This window comes from Diabrotica virgifera, chromosome 1 (assembly GCF_917563875.1).
Source record: "Diabrotica virgifera virgifera chromosome 1, PGI_DIABVI_V3a".
NCBI classification, from domain to species: domain Eukaryota; kingdom Metazoa; phylum Arthropoda; class Insecta; order Coleoptera; family Chrysomelidae; genus Diabrotica; species Diabrotica virgifera.
In genome coordinates, this window is record NC_065443.1 from 39,664,272 (window position 1) to 39,687,826 (window position 23,555).

The 23,555-nt window shown below is 31.7% G+C and overlaps 1 protein-coding gene across 1 annotated transcript in view; it reads left to right on the forward strand.

Annotated features, from left to right (window-relative positions):
- Nucleotides 1–23,555, forward strand: part of LOC114335842 (uncharacterized) — an 80,976-nt gene that overhangs the window by 25,383 nt on the left and 32,038 nt on the right. Inside the window, exons 6-9 of the mRNA XM_050651360.1 lie at nt 3,172–3,341; nt 6,854–6,995; nt 9,668–9,930; nt 15,678–15,934. Coding sequence (XP_050507317.1) covers nt 3,172–3,341; nt 6,854–6,995; nt 9,668–9,930; nt 15,678–15,934 — 832 coding nt within the window. The remainder of the gene's footprint in view (nt 1–3,171; nt 3,342–6,853; nt 6,996–9,667; nt 9,931–15,677; nt 15,935–23,555) is intronic.

Sequence of the window (23,555 nt, forward strand, 5' to 3'; positions counted from 1 at the left end):
CAAAAACACAATATGGAAATGAAAGGTTAATGCTAGAGCAAACCCAAATAGAAAAAGTAAAGACACACAAATATCTGGAAACCTGGGTTGATGACAAAAATGACCAAAGCAAAGAAATTAAAGTCCGAATTGAAACTGCAAGACAGGCATTTATAAAAATGAAGGCACTGCTTACAAAAAAATACCTTCAGTTGCCTCTCAGATGCTACATATTTTCTATATTACTATACGGAATGGAAGCTTGGTTATTGAAGAGACAACACATAAGAAAAATAGAAGCGTTCGAAATGTAGTGTTACAGAAGGATATTGAAAATTCAGTGGGTTCAAAGGATTACCAATGTTAAAGAGCTACGGCCTTTAAATAAGGAGTTAAAAATATGAAAAGTATAAAAACAAGAAAACTGGAATATTTGGGTCACATTACCACAGGCGGAAAATATGAGTTGCTGAGAATTACTATGCAAGAATGGATCCAAAGAAGAAGAAGCATAGGAAAAATACGCATCTCCTGGCTGAGGAACTTTAGAGAATGGTTTAACTGCAGTTCATTATAACTGTTCAGAGCAGCAGCCAACAAAGTGACCATAGCCATTATGATATCCAACCTCCGATAGGAGACGGAACTTAAAAAAAAGAATATTATTGTTAGATAGGTAAATTGTCATTGTATACCGGGTGTACCAATCAAACTGTGATTTTGTTTCAAAGTTCGCGTCACCCTGTGGAATATTCTAGCATTTATAAAATACTGAAATTAACACCCAACTTCAGCCTCACGTTTTCTTAACATTCTGATTGCTTAATTCTGTTTCATACAACATCCTGTCTTCTTAACATATGATTCATTAGCGTATGTTGGATAATAAAAAAGTTAGTACTTTAAGAACTAGCCTTGTTTTTCATCAATACAGGGCGTTTTTAAGTGGTAATTCTGCATGAAAAAACAATGACAGTTTGTTCTGTACTGATATTGATTGAAATCGGTTAAGATATGCAAATAACATTTGGTCAGAAACAGAAGCACAAGTATGTATTCAAGGACAGATCACTGATGCGTTTACGATAACGCAAGGACTGAAACAAGGCGACGTACTGGCTCCAACGCTTTTTAATCTTGTTCTTGAATATGTAATTATAAGGTTGACGGTGAGCGGAAATAACATACTTACAAACAAATCTACCCAATTAGCAGCATACGCAGATGATATAAACATAATGAGCAGAACAATGAATGCAGCGGAAGAAACCTACGTTGAGTTGAAACAGAGTGCAGAAGCAGTAGGGCTAGCAATAAATACAAATAAAACAAAACTACTCATACAAACCAGATCAACTAGACCGGCGCAACAACACTTTATTGACGATATAGAACATGTGAATAGATTCACGTACCTAGGAATGGATCTAGTCGCAAGCAATGAAGAAGAACCGGAAATAAATAGAAGGCTTGTGCTGGCAAATAAAGCCTATTTCGCGATGGGCCACATATTCAAATCGCGAGACGTACACCGGAAAACAAAACTCCGGGTCTATAAAACAATAATCAGGCCCACAGTAAGTTATGGCTGTGAAACATAGGTGGTGACACAGAAATCTGCCAATGCATTAGATGTGTTTGAAAGAAAAATATTACGTAGGATACTGGACCCAATAAGTGAAAATAACAACTGGCGAATTAGGTATAATAGAGAAATATACGAGAAATATACGATAAAATATACGAGCAATATAGCGAACCAACTCTAGCACATGACACTAAACTGCAGAGATTACGGTGAGCAGGGCACGTGGTTCGCATGCATGAGAATAGAATCCCCAGAAAATTGCGAAATGCAAGAATGCAGGGAAAAAGACCTGTTGGAAGACCTAAAAAGAGATGGGAAGACAAAGTCGATGAGGATGCGAGGAACTTCCTGGGAACGCGTTCGTGGAAAAGAACAGCGGTAAATCGAAATTATTGGAGAAGCTTGTTGAAGGAGGCCAAGGCTCGATTTGGGCTGTAGTGCCATTGGATGGATGGAAGAGGTAGTTATTGCGCATTTTTTGACATTCAATTAATAGTAAAATTATATTATTAAACTAGGTATTACGTGAATATCCTGAAGTCACTGATGCCATAACATGCATCTTGAATCAGCCCTGATTTGTCCACTGTTAAACTCTATGTAGATATTTTCATCTATTTCTGATCTGCGTCTCTGCAATCCAATTGGTCGCAATTCTTTTGGTGTCGTCGGTCCGTCGTGTTAAAAGTCTTCTCCGACTTTGCTTGGCTGCCCATGGTCTACACTTAAGGAACTTTTGGTCCACCTAGCCTATTTGATTCTTGCAACATGTCCCATCCATCTCCATTTTCCCCTCATAATGCGCTCGATAATGTCTTACACTTCATTTAGTCCATAAACTTCCTCTTTCTTAGCCTATTTCTCAAGTTTATTCCATGCATTCACCTCTATATTCTACTTTGTGTCCTCAATTTTCCGCTGATGTTTCTGTGAGAGTTAAGGCTTCTGTTCCTTATGACATGTAATGACTGGTAGAACACACTACTTGAAAGCTTTCGTTTTTAAATGAGCTGGGACGTTCTCTTTCAACACGTCTCTCATTTTTGAGAATGCCGCTCAACCTAAACTTACTCTTCTGAGTAGCTTAAGGGTCTGGTTTTCTTGCGCTAATCTTACTTCTTGGCTAAAATACACAAATGTTTCTACAAATTATATGGGCTATTTCTCAATTTCCATTAGCTCATTGGAGACGAGATTTATTATGTTTGATTTTCTATAGTTTATCCTCAAACCGTCTCTCTGCGTTACTTTTGGCGTAGTTGAAGCATAACTCTGGCTTCGTCTAAATCATCTGTTATGAGGACAATGTCATGGTCAAATGTAATTTCTGCCCATCGATGTTAATAAGCTTTAAGTCTTACTCTCATCGTTTAACTTCCTAAATCGGTTAAAATAACATACATAGCGATGATGAAATTGACATTGGCACAAACCATCTGTTAGAATGGAGCCCAAGCATTTAAAAATACTGTAACTATAAAGGACAACAACTATTACAACACAAAATCTGAATTATTATGATGACGACTCTTTATTTGGCGAATACTCCATTTTTAAGTAAAATAAATATATTTCCTTGAAAAACCTGAAAATCTCTTTTTTAGGTTATGGCTGGATGATGTATGAGCCTGGTAACTGGTATGAGGGTGAATGGAGCAATGATTTACGACATAGCAAAGGCTTGAGAAAATACAAAAACGGTAGCAAATACAGTGGTGAATGGGTCGGTAACAAAAAGCAAGGAAAAGGAAAGATTTTGTTTTGTAATGATGATGTGAGTATCTTATTTTATAAATATTTATTATTGGTGGGACTGTATTTCTGTTCCTCTTCTGTTTCATTTATGCAGTGAATCTTTTTTCTCTTGAATCTAATGGAGAAGTTTTTAACAGTATATATTATGATATGGAGATAACATAGTTTGCATAACAGTTAACTTTGAGGATATAAAAACTCTTGTAGAGATGGTAAACTGTTTATAAAAAACCTATGAATTAAAAAGTATTATAAAACACAAAATTTATGGCCATTTTATCTTGCTACCACTAGAAGAAATGATGATCTATACTGCTTAGCCCATTTTTATGTGGTCCATTTTACATTAAGATTTGGAAACCTTGTTTGATATATTTTCTGTCTGTCCATCACTACAATTCCTCCGTTAGTAGAACAGATAGAATGACAAATGAGGTGTAGAATGAGAGCTTCTAGCCGAAAGGTGAGAATTTTAAATCCAGACTCTCAGCTTCAGAATTGCAATCAGAAGTATTCTACTTGTTCTTTACGTAGGCTTTAAATCCCATTTCTTTTTCAATGTTAGCCTCCTAAATTGTTTAAGTTATCGCACCATATTTTTCTTGGTCTGTCAATACTTCTTCGTCCATTTAGTGACTTATCTCGTGCTATTCTTACTATCCTATCCTCTGTCATTCACTAATGTGTTCGTTCTACTCCTGTTTCCGTTTTATCACCCATCCATTTATGTTTTAAACATTGCATAATCTTCTTATGCTTTCACTTTTCTCCCTATCCAACATACTTTTCCCTGATATTTGTCGAAGTATTTTCATCTCTGTTGTTTCTAGAAGTCGTTTCGTTGTAGATGTGTCAGGTCTTGTATTCGCTGTGTATGTCAATATACACGGATTCTTGCTTTTTTATCTTGTCTTCGATATCTCCGTAACTGGTTATATCTATTCCCAGATATCTAAACCTTGCTTCCTGATTTATTATTTTACTGTATTTAGATGTTGTCATACATTTGGTTTTATCTGCTGATATTATCATCTTTTATTTCTTCTGCTTCGTCTACATAATATAATCTTTTGATTTCTTTGTTTCCCATTCTGTAACCATGACCTGTATGTAATGCTTCTATTATTTCGTCCATTATTATATTAAAGAGCAGTGGGCTTAACGAGTCACCTTGTCTGACTCCGCTTTGTACTGGTATACTTACAGTGTGTTGGTTTTCCATTTATCGTTGCCTGTATTGGATTATGGAAGTAGATATTTTCCATGGTATTATTTTTTAACCTATGTATGTACGAAAAACGATTATATAAAAAAAGGTTAAAAAAATAATAAAAAAAAAAGATTAAAAAAAAAATAAAAAAAATAAAAAAAAATAAAAAAAAATAATAAAAAAAAATATATATAAAATAAAAAAAAATAAAAATAAATAAAAAAAGTATTAAAAAAAATCACTAAGAGGTTCTAAATCTCCGAGAGGATGAATCGGATTTAGTTCCTACCGTAGTGAAGAAAAAAAAAAAGAAAAATTAGCATAGTTGTATTTATTAACATAGTAAGTAGACATTGTTATTTGTAAGCTTTATTTTTTATTAATCTTTATTTTTAAGTGTATACTGGACAATTTTGTACTTATGAACGAATAATAATTTTATATGTAATTACGTGGCTAAAGGTTCTAAACCAAGCCCAGAATCAAAACAATAAATTTTTTCCATGGTTTGTATAATATTTATTGTTATGTTTCTGCTATATTGTAAGTGTAAGACGTCTTCGACTTGGATGCGATCGAAAGCCATGGTCAGGTCTATAAAACGTACATATGCTGGTTTATTGTACTCGATGGTCTTTTCTGTGAGTTTTCTTACTACACTTCGCTTCAAAAAAAAAAATTGGTACAAGTCTTATAACCGAAAATCGTGTTTTTTTAGTTGTGTAAATTAGTCTTGTCACATGTCATTCTTATTTCTAGGCAACGTTGCCAGTTCAACTAAAATATTATATCAAACCAGGTAAAAGCAGGGCTGTGCGGCAGACCGCAAGTTTTTAATTAGGTTTACTAAAAATTAAAACAACATCGAGCATTCTCGATTAGTCAGTCACATTTATTTAAACATGCACCCTAAAAAATTCTCTTATTAATTTTGTAATGTTCCATCATCTCAATTAAGTACCCATAAATTAATTCGTGTTCTATTATAATTTATGACAGATATGACATGAATGACAGATAATAACTCTAGACATGACATTAAATTATTATGTTTAATTTAAAATCGAGAAATGTGAAGGGTTTCTCGTAAAGTTGTGGGATACTAATAAATAAAACACACTGGAAAAATTAAAATTTGAAATTAATACAAAATGAATATCTAACTTTTACAGTGAACAAGTGTGGAACTTAAATATTATGTATTACAATAAAATTCGAAGCTGCTGAAATATTAAGCACATAGGTGGAAAATGTCGCCTGTCAAAATGTTCAATGTGTTTTATTAAATGTATTAATTTTTTTGGAATCATGAGAAATATAATAAGAATTTTTCACAGAACTACGCCAAAGTTAGGCCATACACATTACCATAATGTGTATCGGTTGCGTTCGGTCACAGTGAAGTTATTATAAATATTGACAATTTGAACTGTCAAAATTTTTATTTTATCATTTCTTGTTTAAAAAATAATAAAATTGATAAAATAGTCTCAGTTGAGGAGAAAGTAATAATAATAACGATTTTTTATTCAGTCAATAGTGTGCGAACAATCAGGTAAATAATAACGTGGGCCTAACTTCTACACACATGCCTACTGTGTTTAAATCCTAGAACAATTTTAGCTTTTGTTTTTAATCCAGATTTTAATCCCCTACAAATAGCTTCTCATGACTTTTGTTGTAAAATGATTATTGAAGCAGGAATTTAACAGTTTAAAATTTTACATTGAGTTACCTATGGCCCGTTTTACGATTCACCACCATGATTTTTTAACGTTATTTTTTGTATTTAGATTTAGTGCAATTCCATTATCTGTGCTGGCAACAACGCCGTGATTCACGAGCCATTGTGTCCAGTCTGAACACAGGTTTACATTGGGAAAAAAAGTGTACCAGTTTTTTTTGACGCGAAGTGTACAAATACGGCGTTTACGCAGGATCTTCCGGATCTGAATCCCAGCTGTTCATTTGATTAAGTTGTTAGTTTATTGATTTTGTTGGTTAGGAATTTGTCAAGCAGAAGTACTATTTTAAAGTCCCCGAAATAGTACAAGCGATATATTATTATTCGGTGCGCCTCAGCAAGACATTATTCCCACTTTCACATAGCCTATGCTATTTTATCCTTTACTATCCCTCTCAATTAATAGCAGAAAGTACGGTGACGAAACAACCGAGTCGCTTACTTCTCGACTAGGGGCTCATTCATATACAGGTTTATAATTTAACATTTTAAGACATTTAACAATTTATTTATGTAATACTGTTGATCGATTACCCCAGGATAGTACTATTGTCAATAGTTTAAATGAATTTTTTAGTACTATTTTGGCGAATGGTATGACAATAAACCTCATGGCTATGGTGAATATATTTGGGACCTTGTTTTTAATGAAACGTTTTGTTTTCCTTTATACAATTGGTACAAGGGATCCTGGAAAACTGGAGAACGAGATGGAATAGGTATTTTATATTAATTTTTTTTTCAATAACTTTTTTAGTATTTACAGTCGGAAAAATGAAAGAATACCCATGAACGAACATATAAAACACGCTGTATTTTCCTGTCACCTTGTCACAAAGAAAATTGTCCAACGCAAGTACATGTAATAATAATTCTTACATGTACTTGCGCTGGACAATTTTTTGTGTGACACGGCGACAGGAAAATACAGCGTGTTTTATATGTTCGTTCATGGGTATTCTTTCATTTTTCCTACTGTATATTAACTGTATTAATTATTTGATTCTGTAATATATTTTCAGAAATGATGAGTAGGGAAGTTTGATTTTTTGTGCATCTAGATAATATATGTAATACAATAAAGTTTAATTAAATTTATTGTATCTCTTTCTTATACAATAATTAAAATGTATATTAAAAGCTATACAAACTGAGTTATACAAATAAAGAGGTATTTTACTATTTTTAAGTGGGAGTAAGTCACAATTTTACTTCAAAATAATTTTATTTTACTTTTAGATTTCCACTTTGCATATAGTTATCAAAATACATTAACAAATTAACAAATTTTGTTTTTGTTACTCAGTAAAAATTCTTCTAATAATTTCATTTTATCTGAATACGTAAACAACGTAAATAACAAAAATATTTAGAATTCCAATTTTGCATTCATATCCACAGTAAAATACAATTAAATATTTAAATTCACTTTAATAATACCTATTGTTGTGGAATTGCTTTTTTAAGGAAATTAAAAAAAAATTAAATTTATATCAACGACCATGAAATGATAGTTTTTCATCACCCTGTATATGGCCAAATTTGTTTAGAATTTAAGTTTGCTTTTAAACAAGTGTTTCAGAAAAATTAAAACGATTAGTGATAGTGATAATTATTTGACGAAATGGACGGGGCATTAACAAAACATTTCGGTGATTAGAAAGTGGAGAGAGCGTTGACGGGACAATAACGTTTTTAAGATCCTTCCGGGAAGGTATTTTAATGTGGTATACAAACTGTATTATTTTAGTTGTAAAAAGTAGAAAGTAGAAAATAACTAATTATGATTTTCCTTGAAATTTGACAAATTGGAAAAGTTATGTGGAAGAATATTGGGTTTTTTAAGAAATAAATGGTTGGAGAGAGGTTGTTGTTGAGTGGACGAAAAATATCGGGAGAAGGGATAATGGATGTGAGAGTATGGATTGGAGAGAAAAAGAAAGTCACTGTGTAATTGACATCAGAAGAAGGCAGTCGAGATTTAAAAGTGTATACTCAGTGTAGAGTGGTGTGATTAGCCCTTGCAAGCAGAGTCAAGTTGAAACCAAATCGTCGACCGGTTGAAGAGTTGATTTTCCTGGTCCGAGGGAGATTCCTTTGTTTTGTCTAGAACGAGTCGCTGATTATTATCCGTTTGTGCACTAGATATTCGAGCAAGTCCTGTTTGTTTTTCTTAGAAGCAGTTTTGACGAGGGGGATTTTTTTCGCAACAACCAGAGAGTACGTGTTGAGATAATCAAGGACATCGCAATCCAGAAAACGAGGGAGTGAAGAATAAAAGGTTAGTCAAATTATTTGTCTGAATGGAGAAAAGTTATTTATATCAAGACCATTTTTTACTTGTTTATTGAACAATATTTTTGTAACACAGTTGGTCATTTCAAATTTGAGAAATCAATTCAAAAGAAGAAAAGTAAAATTCATTCAATTCAGTATGAGTAAATAAGAAATTAATTAAATAAATAATTTTGTCAAAACAAGGAGATATCAGAGTTAGAGTTTTAATTTATTAAGTTAGAGATTGTTGCAACAAAGTTAAATTTTAATAATTTTGAATCATATGTACACGGCATTTAATAAAAACAATAGACTACATTTATATGAATTTGACTGTTGTCAATTTCCCTGTTTCTACCCTGGAAGAAGTAAGCAACCAGAAATACTAGAATTCACAGATTACTGGTATTGGATCAAATACAAAATTAGCCCTGATAATAAAATTGATTGGAAAATTTAATTGGAATTTAGTTATGTCTTTACATAGGCAATAAATAAAATAATTGGATAATTAATCAAATTAATAATTTGCTAATTAATCTAAATAAACAGAAAATGTAGAGCATAACACTATATTTTGGAGCAATACATAATGGAGCAATACTTAGAACGCAAAATTTAGGTTATGTGACTTACTTTTGCTTTATTATGATAGAAGTCCAATTTCCCCTTTGCATTAATTTGTGCTTATAATCATTTGCGAAGTTCCATGTTCCTCAATGATAGTCCTTAGGAAATGTGCTAAAAATAATGCAAAGTTTCGCCACTACACGCTCACGATCGTTTCTCGTATCCCTTTCAAATATTTGCACACAGAGAATACGCCTCCTAATAGTAGATAACCAATTATCCAGCCGGTTACAATTATTTATGAACAACCTTTTTATAAATTTTAATTTTAGCCGACAGTAGTTGATAATTATATTTTTATACTATTAAAAATAAATAGATCGTAGAAAAAGTATAGTATTCTATTCTCTTGTAATTGCTATTGCTCACTATAATGAATTACAACACTCGCCTTCGGCTCGCCTCGCAACTTCATCATCGAGACTAATGGCCATTATTACATGCTCGTTGAATAATATACTATTATTTGCTTTAATTTCTCTAGGAATAATGAACTTTGGAACAGATTGCGGCGCAACTTATGCAGGTACTTGGCGCAAAAATTTCAAGCACGGTCCTGGTTTGATGGTGTGCGGTAATGGACTGGTTCTGGAGAGTAATCCACTATTTGAATTTAATAAGGGAGTGCATAAAAAACACCAAATATCATTAAGTGAGTTGTGCGAGAAGAATGTGGACACGGATTATGGACAGTTTATTGAAAATAAGTGTTCTTATCAAGGCATTCTACAATTAGTTAATTCCGAGGTTTGTTTTTTAGATTTAATATTAGTATATAATAATATCTATATATTCTTTTTTGATCAAATGTAAACTCAATTCCTAAAAGTTATTTATGCAACGCACATCTTCGTCTTTAATCACTCTTTCTACACCTGAACATAGGACTCTTTCATATTTATTTATCTTCGCTGTACTATGTTATTTAAAACCACTGCGTTCTGTACTTTTTAATATTATGAAGCCATCTCAGCTGGGGTCATCAGAAGCTACGTTTTGTCTATCTTGGTCGCCAATGTGCCAGTAGAGTTTTCCTTCCGAAGCTACGTTTTCTCTATCTTGGTCGCCAGTGTGTTAGTAGAGTTTTCCTTCCGAAGCTACGTTTTGTCTATTTTAGTCGCCAGTGTGCCAGCTGAGTTGTTCTTGCCGAGCTACATGTTTTACGCATTGCCAGTAATTTTTGAAATAAGTTCTAACAATTCTGCAACCTTGCTTCTATGGCAGATATCTTCTCTATAGGAATATATATCAAAATACTAAGTTTTCACTCTAATGTCATATAAAACAACATAATGTTACTCTACATCCCACCAGACTGAAAACAATGGGAACCTTCTCTGGTTACACCTCCGAGGCTTCTACAATTTGCAAGCCATACGGATGCTGAGACTAAGGAAGATGAGGGAATTTTACAATTTATAATTCACGTCCCATCTGCTCAGCGCGGTAAAGTTCCAACGAGAATGGTTCCCTTCGTACTCCAATCAGAGTAAACATGTAATTCAAAAATGAATAACCATTTTCAATTTCGTTGCAAAACGAAAAATAGCCTAATCAGAGAGCACAGCAAGCACCTCTAGCGGTTTCGAAACTTATTAGTCTCTCATCAGGAAGCACATATGCTGCTCTCTCTGATCCAACCAAAACAAACCCCGGCGTGCAGTCGTTTTAGTTGGATCAGGGAGAGCAGCATATGTGCCTCCTGATGAGAGACTAATAAGTTTCGAAACCGGTGGAGGTGCTTGCTGCACTCTCTGATTGGACTAGAATATGGTGCGGCTGCATTTTCGTTTTGCAACGAAATTGAAAATGGTTATTCATTTTTGATTTACATGTTTACTCTGATTGGAGTACGAAGGGAACCATTCTCGTTGGACCTTTACCGCACTGAGCAGATAGGACGTGAATTATAAATTGTAAAATTCCCTCATCTTCCTTAGTCTCAGCATTTGTATGGCTTGCAAATTGTAGAAGCCTCGGAGGTGTAACCAGAGAAGGTTCCCATTGTTTTCAGTCTGGTGGGATGTAGAGTAACATTATGTTGTTTTATATGCCATTAGAGTGAAAACTTAGTCTTTTGCTAGCAGTTGCCGTTAGGGCATCTATGCCATTTCGTTTGTTGCCATCCGGGACTGCACGTCGGAGTTTGTTTTGTTTGGATCAGGGGGAGCAGCATATGTCAACAACAGTCTACAAAATAAGGCTAATGCTATTTCTGGAATCAACGCGCTAAAAAATTTGAAATTAGCAGCTTTTTTAGTGAAATAATTTTTTGTTTTCTCGGACTGCTTTATTTATCTAAATACAAAATATCGGATAAAAGTGTAATAATCGTCCAGACTCAAAGTCCACTGCTGAACATGGGCCTCATCCTCGTGTTCCAACCCTGTCCATCTTGTGCCTCTCTCATCCAGTTTTTATCTAGCCTTCTTAAATCGTCAGTTCATCTTGTAGATGGTCGACCGACGCTTCTCTTATCTTCCCTTGTTCTCCATTCCAATAATCTCTGTGTCCATCGCCCATCTGTTATTCTGGCTCTGTGTTCTGCCCATCTTCTCTTCAATCTGAATATCCTTTCGATGACGTCAGTCACCTTGGCTCTTCTCCTGATTTCTGCTTTTTTATTTTGTCTAGCACAGTTACTCCTAACATGGATCGCTCCATTTTTCTCTATTTGACTCTCAGTTTAATAGCCGCGGTTTTTTTAAGGTAAGTGTTTCTGATCCATATATCACGATTGGAAGGATGCACTGATAAAATATCTTTCTCTTCAGGCATGTAGGCAGCTTACTTTTGGGAGCTTTTGAAATTCAACAAATATGCAATATCTGCCTTCATTTTACTATTATTAAAGAAGAAAGTATATCACTAGACTTAGGCAAATATGCAAATAAAAAGGTATAAAATATGCGCATAAATATGCAGTATTTTACGTAAAAATATGCATGTTTATCTAGAAAATATGCATATAATTAAAAAAAATTCACAATATTTTTTTATTTACAAAAATATTTATATATTATGAAATATCTTCACATGTTATATTAATTAACATGGATGTATGTATTTTACAAACTAAGTTTATGTATTTAAATATTTAAGTATTTTAACAAATAAATAATATTATTTCGAATTGTGGTAACAATAAATCATCAAATGCTGTTCAAAATTTTCTGACAAATCTTATGGCTTCTATCTGAGTACATATTTCCACAAAATGAGCAACAAACTTTATTAGTCGAGGAAATGAAGCATTTTGGGTCGCAATTTTTTCGTCCAGCATGGATTTACTTGAAATTTTCACAGAAGGTAGGAAATAGTCCAAGGATCATTTTCTATATCATGCCGCTGTACGCTAAAACCTTGGGGGTGTTTGCCACCCCATCTCGGGGACGGGAATTTTTTTATTACATTTTAACTATGTAAATCGATGTAAAAAGTGATTATAAGAAAAAAATGTTTTTTACATTTTCTTTGTAAACTCATATTTTTCGAGTTATTCGCGCTTGAAAGTAACAGCTTTTCGATGAAAAAATCGACTTTTTTAGAGGGTTTTTTGAGAATACCTCGAAAAATATGCATTTAATAAAAAAAACTGTAGATATCAAAATTGTATCTTTTAGTAACACAAACCAAATAATTTTTCTGTAATATCGCTAAGATCAATACAAACCGAGATCCAGCATGTTAAAAGTTAGCTTTTTTCGTCAAATGCATAATTTGAAATATTCAAAGTAAAATAACGGAAAAACTTTGCATTTTTCGAGGAAAACTTAAATAACATTTTTTCAAGTATACAGTTAGGTATTAAAAAAAAACTAAAAAGTTTCTAGTCTAAAAAGTAAGCGACTTATGATCAAAAAAGTTCGGAACCTGCTTTTCTCTATGAAAAAATCAGTAAAAACGACCCCCTAACTACACTCGTGATTAAACGTTGGTCTTCACCTTTCTGAAATTCCTTTTATATTTGTATTATCAATACACTCAAGAAGTTTGACCTATTTTAAAGACCTAATCTTAAAAAAATTGGAGTTTTAAAAAAAATTAATTTTTTGGAATTTCCCATTTTTCACCATTTACTTCAAAATATCTCCGAAAATACTGGAGATACGTAAAAAATGATAGATTATCAAATTGTAGCTTCTTTAATAAATAAAATTCACTTGTGCAGAGATTTTCATTAAAGTGAACAGTTAGCGAGATATAGCTGTTTAAAACCTCTATTTACGAGCAAACACCCCCTTATTCGAGCCCTTTGAACCCACCCTAATTAAAAAATGAGGGATCTTACGGAATATAGTTTACACAGTCTTATAACTCTTCAAAAATCCTACAAAGTCATTTTTGAAAAATCTTTTCACCGCCAAAAATGAAGGAGCTATGTTTATAAAACGATTTTTTTTTTCGAAAAATTCGGATAGTCCGCTTATGGATAATTTTCAATGTATGTTTAATACCACAGAACCGGTTGGTATACTGGAAGATGACTAAAAAACTATTTGTATTTGTATTTGTACATATTTGTAAATTCGTATTTTTGTGTAAATAAATGTTTTTGTAAATTTTAAATTCTACTTTTTTTCTGTATAGACCTATTAAAATATCTACTTATAAAAACTGTAATGTTATTAAGGGTGGTTTTTAAAGGTTGAAGTATTATGATATTACAGAATAAGCCAAATAAAAACGGAACATATGCCGTTAATACAGTGTATCGGAACTACGTTTGAAATAGTAGACCAATATAAAAGTTTGACACACATAAGTCATAGCAACTCAACTATCTGTCTCGTTTTAGGTTAAGGCTACGGCCAGACAAGCGACAATTTACGGCGCCATAAGAGCAGTAAAATGAAGCGCGAAAATGGGTCCCGCGGTGAGTGTAGTGGATGGCCAGACTGAGCTGTAAAATATCGCGAAGCAATATCGAACGGGTACATCTTCGGCGTCGTGTTGCAAACAAATGGACCTGGGTCCAAATTTGTATCTAATCTAGCCACAACCACGACCAAAACACTGTATTTACATCTTGCGACACGCCGTAATTTACATCCCCGTCTGGCCATGCTTTTTACTGCAGTTACTGCCGCTTCATTTTACTGCTGTTACAGCGCAGTTAGAGCAGTAAAATGAAGCGGCAGTAAAAAGCATGACCAGATGGGGATGTAAATTACGGCGTGTTGCGAGATGTAAATACAGTGTTTCGGTCGTTGTTGTGGTTAGATGAGCTACAAATTTGGACCCAGATCCTTCTTCCCAGGACCCATTTTCGCGCTTCATTTTACTGTTATTATGGCGCCGTAAATTGTCGCTTTTCTGGCCATAGCCTTAGCCTAAAAGGAGACAGGTAGTTGAGTTGCTATGGTTTATGTTTGTCATATATTGGTCGACTATTTCAAACATAGTTCCGATACACTGTATTAACTGCGTATGTTCCGTTTTTATTTGGCTTATTCTGTATATCCTAAAGTATAAAATACTCATTATTTAACCAATCAAAACTAAATTTTACCCATATTAAAGTACCTATACAATGTTTTTATATAATTTTTGAACATAAGGGGTTCTTTAAACCCCTAAAAATAATCAACGCCCTTAAGCATGATACAAAATATGAACTATAGGATGAGATGATCCTAACCCCAAATGTTTATGTAAATCGATGCAAGCCGAAATTATTCTTTTAGGATAAGTAAATTTTTTATATATAGCTCCAACAAGGGTGGTTTTAACGGTTGAAATATTATGATAGTATATCTTAAAGCATAAAACATTCATTATGTAACTAATAAGAACCAAATGTTGACAATATTAAAGTTTAAAATTATATTTTATAATTTTTTACAACTAGGGGTAGTTTTCACCCCTACAAAACCAAAAGCGTACAACGGCTCAATATAGAAAATAAACTAGAGGGTGTAATGAGCCTAATCCCAAATTTTTGTACAAATCAATGCTGGACGCAAAAATTGCGAGGTTTTGCCATTTTTTCAGCTTCATTTCCTCGACTATATCCATTCCATATCCACAGATAGCTCTTTGAAAGAAGGTTTTGTCCAAGTAAAAACACAGTTTATTTTCGCCATTCTCAAAGCACAATAATTATTCACAAATTACAAAGACACGTTCATGGTCAGGCCGTGTCATTTTACAATAGCAAAACTGACCCTCAAAATAAAAACTTTTACCTTCTGTATAAACTGCAGATTTTGAAACTCTCATATTCAAGTAAAAATCCTGACACAACTAGAGACCGCTATCTTTTGTTAGTTTAGTGCTACCTTCCGATACCACAAATTTGAATACAAAGGGATTCTAAAACAGAATTGGGATTTCCAAGCTTTCCAAATATGCACTTTATGCACACTTTTATATAAATATGCAAAATTTGACATTTTTGCATTTTTTATGCATAATATGCAAAATATGCAATTTGCATATTTGCCTAAGTCTATATATCACCCTTTGTAAATGTATCTACTCCTTAATTCTAGATAGCTCACTCAGATTTTGATGACCATCTATTAGCAAATATTACACATAACAGCAAGAATATACCAGAGCACATGTTTGTTAATTCAATAGATAATGCCACTGGGTGGTGTCCTTTATATATTCCAACACACTGTATAACCGAAGATGTAAACTTGGAATATTTCGTGGATATTATTTTCACGTACCATGTAGACAATCTACGATCTGATGACTATGTCAAGTTTATGAGCAATATTGTTAAGAACCCCAGCAGAACGTAAGTCTATCTCTTTTATATACATAAAATATTGGGTTTCGTATTTAAGTCACTTTAAGGACTCAGAAAAGGTAAAGATGGTACTCATTGTCATCGTATGTATGTCCCGTTTAGACATTTTCTCGTACATTTTTATAACAAGTTTGCAAAGAAGAATAAATGCGCATAAAAAACGGCTTTTTTAAGATTTTTTTGGTTTTTATGAAGGGAAATTGTGGCTGTTAGGCTTTAATTATACGATGTGGTAGGAAAACTACACAGAAACAATCCTTCACTGTCCATCTACAAAATTTTAAGTAAGCTGTTTAACTATATGTGGTAGTAGATCTACTCATCAGGAATATACATGAGGTTAGCAGCGTTGACTGATAAATATACTATCCGTATTTATCAATCAACGGTTAGCAGTTTGGTGGGTAGAAAAGGGCAAGAAACTTTCTAGGATATCTGATGTATGTATTTACACACCGGTGCATTAGGCGTCAACTCCCTTCCGGTAGGGATCTATGGAGGAGTATCACTGAACCGCTCTTCTTTCTTGCCGTACTGCTCCCCCACAGGCCGACCAGATACTAGCATATTAGTCCAAGTAATGAAGCTTAAAATAGGACAAAACCTCGCAATTTTTACAGAATGGATCGATTTGCTTGAAAATTTTACAATAAGTAGTGGATATCATAAGGATCAAAATCTACAGGGTGATTGATTAGTAGGGTAAAGCTCAATAGCTCCGCTATAGTAATAGATAACAATAAAAGTTAATAACAAAAATGTTAGCCACCTTTGAGCTTCACATTAAAAAATTAGTTAGAATGTTACAGTGGCAGATGATAACACAGTGGCAGACCTAACTTATGTTTTTTTAAATGGAACACCCTATATTTAATTTTATATTCGAAATCCTGTTAACTTCTTCATCACAAAAATATAAAGGTTTGTAATGTTATACAGGGTATTTACAAAGTTATAACCAATTTTGTATGAAAATGGTAACAAGTTTAACTCCCTGTATAAATAAAAATAAGCACAATAGCAACGGTTTATTAACGCCATATTTTTTTTATTTATTGTCAAATTTTTTAAGAATTATTGATATTGCTAATTTTCTTAATATCAAATACAGGGTGAGTCAAAACGCAAGTACATTATTTTCTCAGTAATGTTAAATGCAACACCCTATATTTTATATCATTATTGAAAAGTAACATTAACGTACTTTAATTTTTATGTAACAATCCCTATGCCCAACTTTATTAGTTTTCGAGATATTTACATTTTTCAGAGCAAATTATTTTAGGTGTTCAAATTTATCTAAATTTTAAGTAAGCCATGACTGATTTGACAATTTAAGATTACCGATTATCAATCCGGTAATCAATGTAACACTGTAGCAAATAAAAATTCAAAATAATTTATTAGTAATACATTTTACAAACAAAAACATAACCACTGCATGCAACATTTTTGAAACAATTAAAAACTATCTTTTTATGTAAATGCAACAAATAAACAAAGAAAATTAGTAATAAATTTTACAAAAAAACACACAAACAAAAAATAAAATATTTTGTGAAGACAAACACTACTTTTGTATGTAAATGTAACAATGAAACAAATAATGAACGAAACATAATTTATCAGTAATACATTTTGCAAAAAAACATGTTTGAAAAAATTAGAAGCTACTTTTAATAAAATATTTTTAATATTTAATTACATAAGGTGTTCAAAATTATCTCCTAACACATTTATGTACGCCTAAAAACGATCATTGAATGAGCTACTTACTCTACGGAGCATTTGTAAATTAACACATCGAAATACACTTTGTATTCTATTTTTCATCTCATCTCTTGTTGTTGGAGGTATTTTATAAACTTCATTATTAACGTAACCCCAAAAAAATCAGTCCAGTTTATTAAATTCTGGTGATTTGGGTGGCCACGCTACTGATCCATTGAAAAATGAAAATATCTCGAAAACTAATAAATTTAGACATAGGGAATGTTATACAAAAATTAAAGTACGGTAATAGTACTTTGAATAGTGATATAAAATACACGGTATTCCATTTAAAATTACTGAGAAAATAAATAAAGTAATTGCGTTTTGACTCACTCTGTATTTGATATAAATAAAATTAGCAATATCGACCAAAATTTTGACAATACGTTAAAAAATGTGGCATTAATAAACCATTGTTGTTTTGCTTATTTTTATTTATACAGGGAGTTGAACTTGTTACGATTTTCATTTAAAATTGGTTATAACTTTGTAAATACCCTGTATAACATAACAAACCTTTATATTTTTGTGATGGAGAAGTTAACAGAATTTTGAATTTAAAATAAAATATAGGGTGTTCCATTTAAAAAAACAAAAGTTTGGTCTGCCACTGTGTTATCGAACACCCTGTAACATTCTAACTAATTTTGTAATATGAAGCTCAAAGGTGGCTAAAATTTTTGTTATTAACTTTTATTGCTATCTATTACTATAGCGGAGCTATTGAGCTTTACCCTAATAATCAATCACCCTGTATATGATGCGGAAAGGGGCTTTGACCATGGGGGTGGTTACCACCCCAACACGGGGGTGACAATTTTTTATTATATTTTGACCGCAAAGTTGGTAAAAACATTCATTCTAAGCAAAAAACTTTCTATTAATTTTTTTGATAAAATTAATAGTTTTCGATTTATTCTCTATCGAAATTGTTAGTTTTATATCGAAAAAATTAATGTTTTTAGTCAGTTTTCTGTTAATAACTCAAAAAGTTTTCGTTTTATCAAAACAACTTTGCTTAAGAAAAATGTACCTTTTGAAAAAATAAACAAAACCGTTTTTTTATTTTCTTTAAGACCAATAGTAATCGAGCTATACTTTATTATATGTCATGTTATATGTCACTTAATATGACTTCTTCGTCAAATGCTAAATATTGTAGTTTCAAAGTCAAAAGACGGGAAAACTATGCATTTATTGAATATAACTTGTTGAAACTAATTGAAAGTATTTAAACATATCTATCTACAGAAATAAAAAAAATGTCTCTGGCTCAAAAATTAAGTGACTTATAATGAAAAGAATGTCAGTCCCTATTTTTTTCAGCGAAAAAGTGATCGGAGTCAACCCCATAATCACCACTATAATTAAAATTAGTCATTGACCTTATTTTGTCTTCTTTATTTATGTATTATTAATAGGTTTTAGAAGTTTAACGGGCTTACAACTTACAATGATTAGTTTTAAAAAGAATGGAGTTAGAAGCAAATAACAAATTTTTGTAGTTTGGTAAAAATGCCTTTTCCTTCCGAATAGAAATATTAGCATCAGAGACACGGGAAAATATTTCAATATTTAATTATAGCTCATTTAATTCCCAAGAAGTTGGTTTGCAAAAATTTTTTTACGGCAAAAATTGAGTGACCTATTGATAATTAAAACTTGTAATAACCTGCAAAAACCACCTTTACCAACCCTTTTAAAGTAACCTCTTTTTGCGACTGAGGATACTAAAAGGATTTAATATTAATAGCCTTATAGATCTTGTAAAAACCTACAAAAATTTTTTTTCCAAACTTTCTAAGATAAAAAATAAAAAGTTACGGTTAAAAAATCAATATGTTTTTTTAAACAAAAAAGGAGAAATCCAACTGGAAGCATAATAATGTAAGTTAGCGGTAATTTTAGTCGTTGGCCTTATTCATTCTTCTTTATTGCTGTATTATTTATAGATCCTAGAAGTTTGACTGGCTTAGAATGATTAGTTTTTAAAAAACTGGTGTTAAAATCGAATAACGAATTTTTGTTGTTTGGTAAAAAATGCCATTTTCTTCAGAATAGAAAGATTACCATCAGAGATACGAAAAATATTTTAAATTAATATTAAATTATAGGTTATTTAATTCCCAAGAACTTAATTTGAAAAAAATTTGTCAAGTTCTTAAGTATATTTTGAAATATATTAAAAAAAGCCACATCTCGATAAAACTGGCTTATCGAAAAAATACTAGGAGCAAAAGGTTTTAAGAACATTGTGTTTAACTAATGGTACCACAGTAACAATTTAATTGGGACATACACAAACATAATAATATGTGGGGTTTAAGGGAACAAAACCCCCATAAAATTTTTATGGAAACATCTTTAAAAAGAAACCGTATCTCGATAAAACCTGGCTTATCGAAAAAAATATTAAGGGGCAAAAGTTTTAAAAATATTGTGTTTAACCAATGGTACCACAATAATAATTTAATTGGAACGTACACAAAAGTTTGGAGGGTTTAAGTGAACAAAATCTCCCATAACATTTTTACGGGATCCACAAATTTCCTTGCTTTTTTTTTTTTTTGATTCTGGCCTTGGTTCAGAACCTTTAGCCACGTAACTACATATAAAATTATTATTCGTTCATAAGTATAAAATTGCCCAAGATACACTTAAAAATAAAGAATAATAATAAAAAATAAAGCTTACAAATAACAATGCCTACTTACTATGTTAATAAATACAACTATATTAATTTTTGTTTTTTTTTTGTTTTTTTTTTCACTACGGTAAGAACTAAATCCGATTCATCCTCGCGGAGATTTAGAACCTCTTAGTGATTTATTTATTTATTTTTTTTTATTTTTTTTTATTTTTTTATTTATTTATTTTTTTTATTTCTTTTTTATAATATATTTTTTTATTATTATTTTTTTTAAATTTTTTTTTATATATAATTTTTTTTGAACATACATAGGTTACAAAATAATATAATTAATTACAGGAAATATCTCATTCATACATTACATAATACAAAGGAAATACCTATTCATTCAAACGATTAGTTTTACATTCACACTTTTAATTTAATTTTTTGAAGAAATGTCATAATTTGTTTAAAAATTTTAATGTTATCCTCACTTAATAGTACATTTAAGTCTAGGGGAGTACTTAAACCTGCTTTCAACAATTCTTGTAGCAGCCACATACTTGCATTGAGATGTAAGGGACAGTTAAAAAATATATGATTTAGATTAGCTATGCTAGTTCCACAGTCACATCTGCCTGTTGGGAGAAATCCAATTTTATGTAGATGCTTCGAAAAACATCCATGATCTAATGTTGTTCTGAAGCTATTTTCTTGTGGCATTTTTACAATTTTAACTATAATTTTTACAATTTTTACAATAGTATTTTGTATTTTGACAACGGCACCCGATTTGGGCGTCGAAACGTTAATAAAAATCATTTTTTAATAATATTGTGGCTTATTTCCCATAGTTAAAATCCATGATCTACTTTTAATCTTAGGATGGTCGACACTGTATTTCTACTTAGTGCAACAGCTTTGTAAAATTGGTTAACAGCTACTGTTGGTTGTAATTTAAACAAATTAGTGCCTGTACTTTCACCGAACTGATTCCAACGTCTATCCCATTTACATTTAATATGCTGTTTAACGTATGCAAAAAGATCACATGTGTTAAGTTCTTCAATCAATATTTGAGGGTACTTTAGTGAATTTTTAGCTATTGCATCCGCAATACTATTACCTAATATGTCTGAATGTCCCTTAACCCACACAAATTTAACACTATATGTTGAAGCTGATAATTTTAGTAATTGCTGCAATATTTTTAATATAAATATATTGCTGTTAATTGTGACTTTAAAGCTTTGTAATGCATTTAATACTGATAATTTTGTTCCATTGTTTCTCACAACACCATTCAAGAGCTTTATATATAGCACATGCTTCGGCGGAAAAGATGCTGGATTGATTATTTAGAGTAAATGCTTTTTTTAAATTTATTTTTGTTACAAAGTAAGCACTTGTACAATATACTGATTTTGACCCATCTGTATAGATCGTATTTCATTGCTTTCTTATTCATGTTGTTGCCACTATTTAAGATGTTCCTGCCATTAAAAAGCCACATGCCCATTTTCAATATAAAATTTTTGACAGCTTTCGATACATTAGAAAAAATCGAATTTTCATTTTGTAACTTTCTTTATGTGCACATTTGTACTAAGGAAAGTTAGGTTCAATCGAACTATTTTTGGTCCTAGAATATGTGATTTAATTTATGACCTGCCTTTTTGTTACACCCTCTGTATTCCTTTTGTTTTAGCATTTGTAACTCACATTTATCAACATATTATTTTTTGTGGAATTTTAAATTATCGTTGTCAGACTAAGACCTTAAATTAAGGATGCAGAATAGTTTTCACTGTCATTTGTCATTTCACTTAGTTTTTGATTTCACCGCAAAAGTTTTTTCTTAAAAACTGTCTTACTTATTTAAATAAAGCAATTTAAGACCGGCTATGTCGTCATTATAAATATCTCTAGATCTTCAAGGCCCCTTATGCTTTATAAATAAATATTTTTTGTAATACCAAAGCGAGCAGGATGATAATGATGATGACTTTGTGTATCAGTTAATTTCCTTTTGTTTCCTTATTTTTCTTTTAGTTAAGAATTTAAGAGCAGTAAACTCGAGCTGTAAAGTACTTTTAGTGCAGCCGATATGTGAAACAATTGTGCATTTAGTGATAGAAGTATATAATTTGGACCACATATACTACACATATAAAGGTTCAAATTTAGATATGAGGCCATCTCATATTTTGCCTTTTACAAAAATGGCGGGCATTCAAAATGGCGACTATACATATGTGACTAATAGGACGATAACTTTTGAACGAGACGTCAGATTTCAATCAAATTTGGTATGTAGGTTCTTTTTTTGATGAATAAGATCGAGGTCTTGAACCCGAAGAATCGGTTTACCAGAACTTCTGTTTTTCCTGGTTTTTGTGTAAAAATGTGTTGTTTTTTTTTTCAATTTTTTCACTCTGTATGTATTAATTTTTCAAAAAGTTAATACCGCCATTGAAAAGAGCGTAAACATATTAAAAAAAAACAATTTTGAACTTTTCATTTATGTTAATTAAGAATTAATGAATGCATAACGTATCTTCACATGTATCTATGTGCGGCAGATTCGTGCAAATATTATAAGAATTATTGTGAATTTAATGGGAGAAGCATATAATTTGGACCACATACACTACACAGATAAAGGTTCAAATTTAGATATGAGGCCATCTCAGCTTTTTTTCCTTTTACAAAAATGGCGGGCATTCAAAATGGCGATTATACATATTATGTGACTAATAGCACGATAACTTTTGAACGAGACGTCAGATTTCAACCAAATTTGGTATGTAGGTTCTTTTTTTGATGAATAAGATCGAGGTCTTGAACCGGAAGAATCGGTTTACCAGAAGTTGTGTTTTACTGTTTTTTTTTTATCTAAAAATATATTGTTGCTTTTTCAATTCATTCACTCTGTATATATAAATTTTTCAAAAAGGTAATACCGCCATTGAAAATAGTGTAAAATATTTTTTAGAAAATATTTTGAACTTTTTAGTTATGTTAATTACGATTTATTAAATGCATAACGTATGTTCACATGTACAGTTACGATCACTGAATAGTTTACACCTTAATTTTTATATTGTAATACTGTAAAATTTCAGTGTCGTATGGATTTGATAAATGTCAAAGTCAAAAAATTTCAAAAAAACAATGCTTGTCAAAAATTTCAGGAGTGTTGAA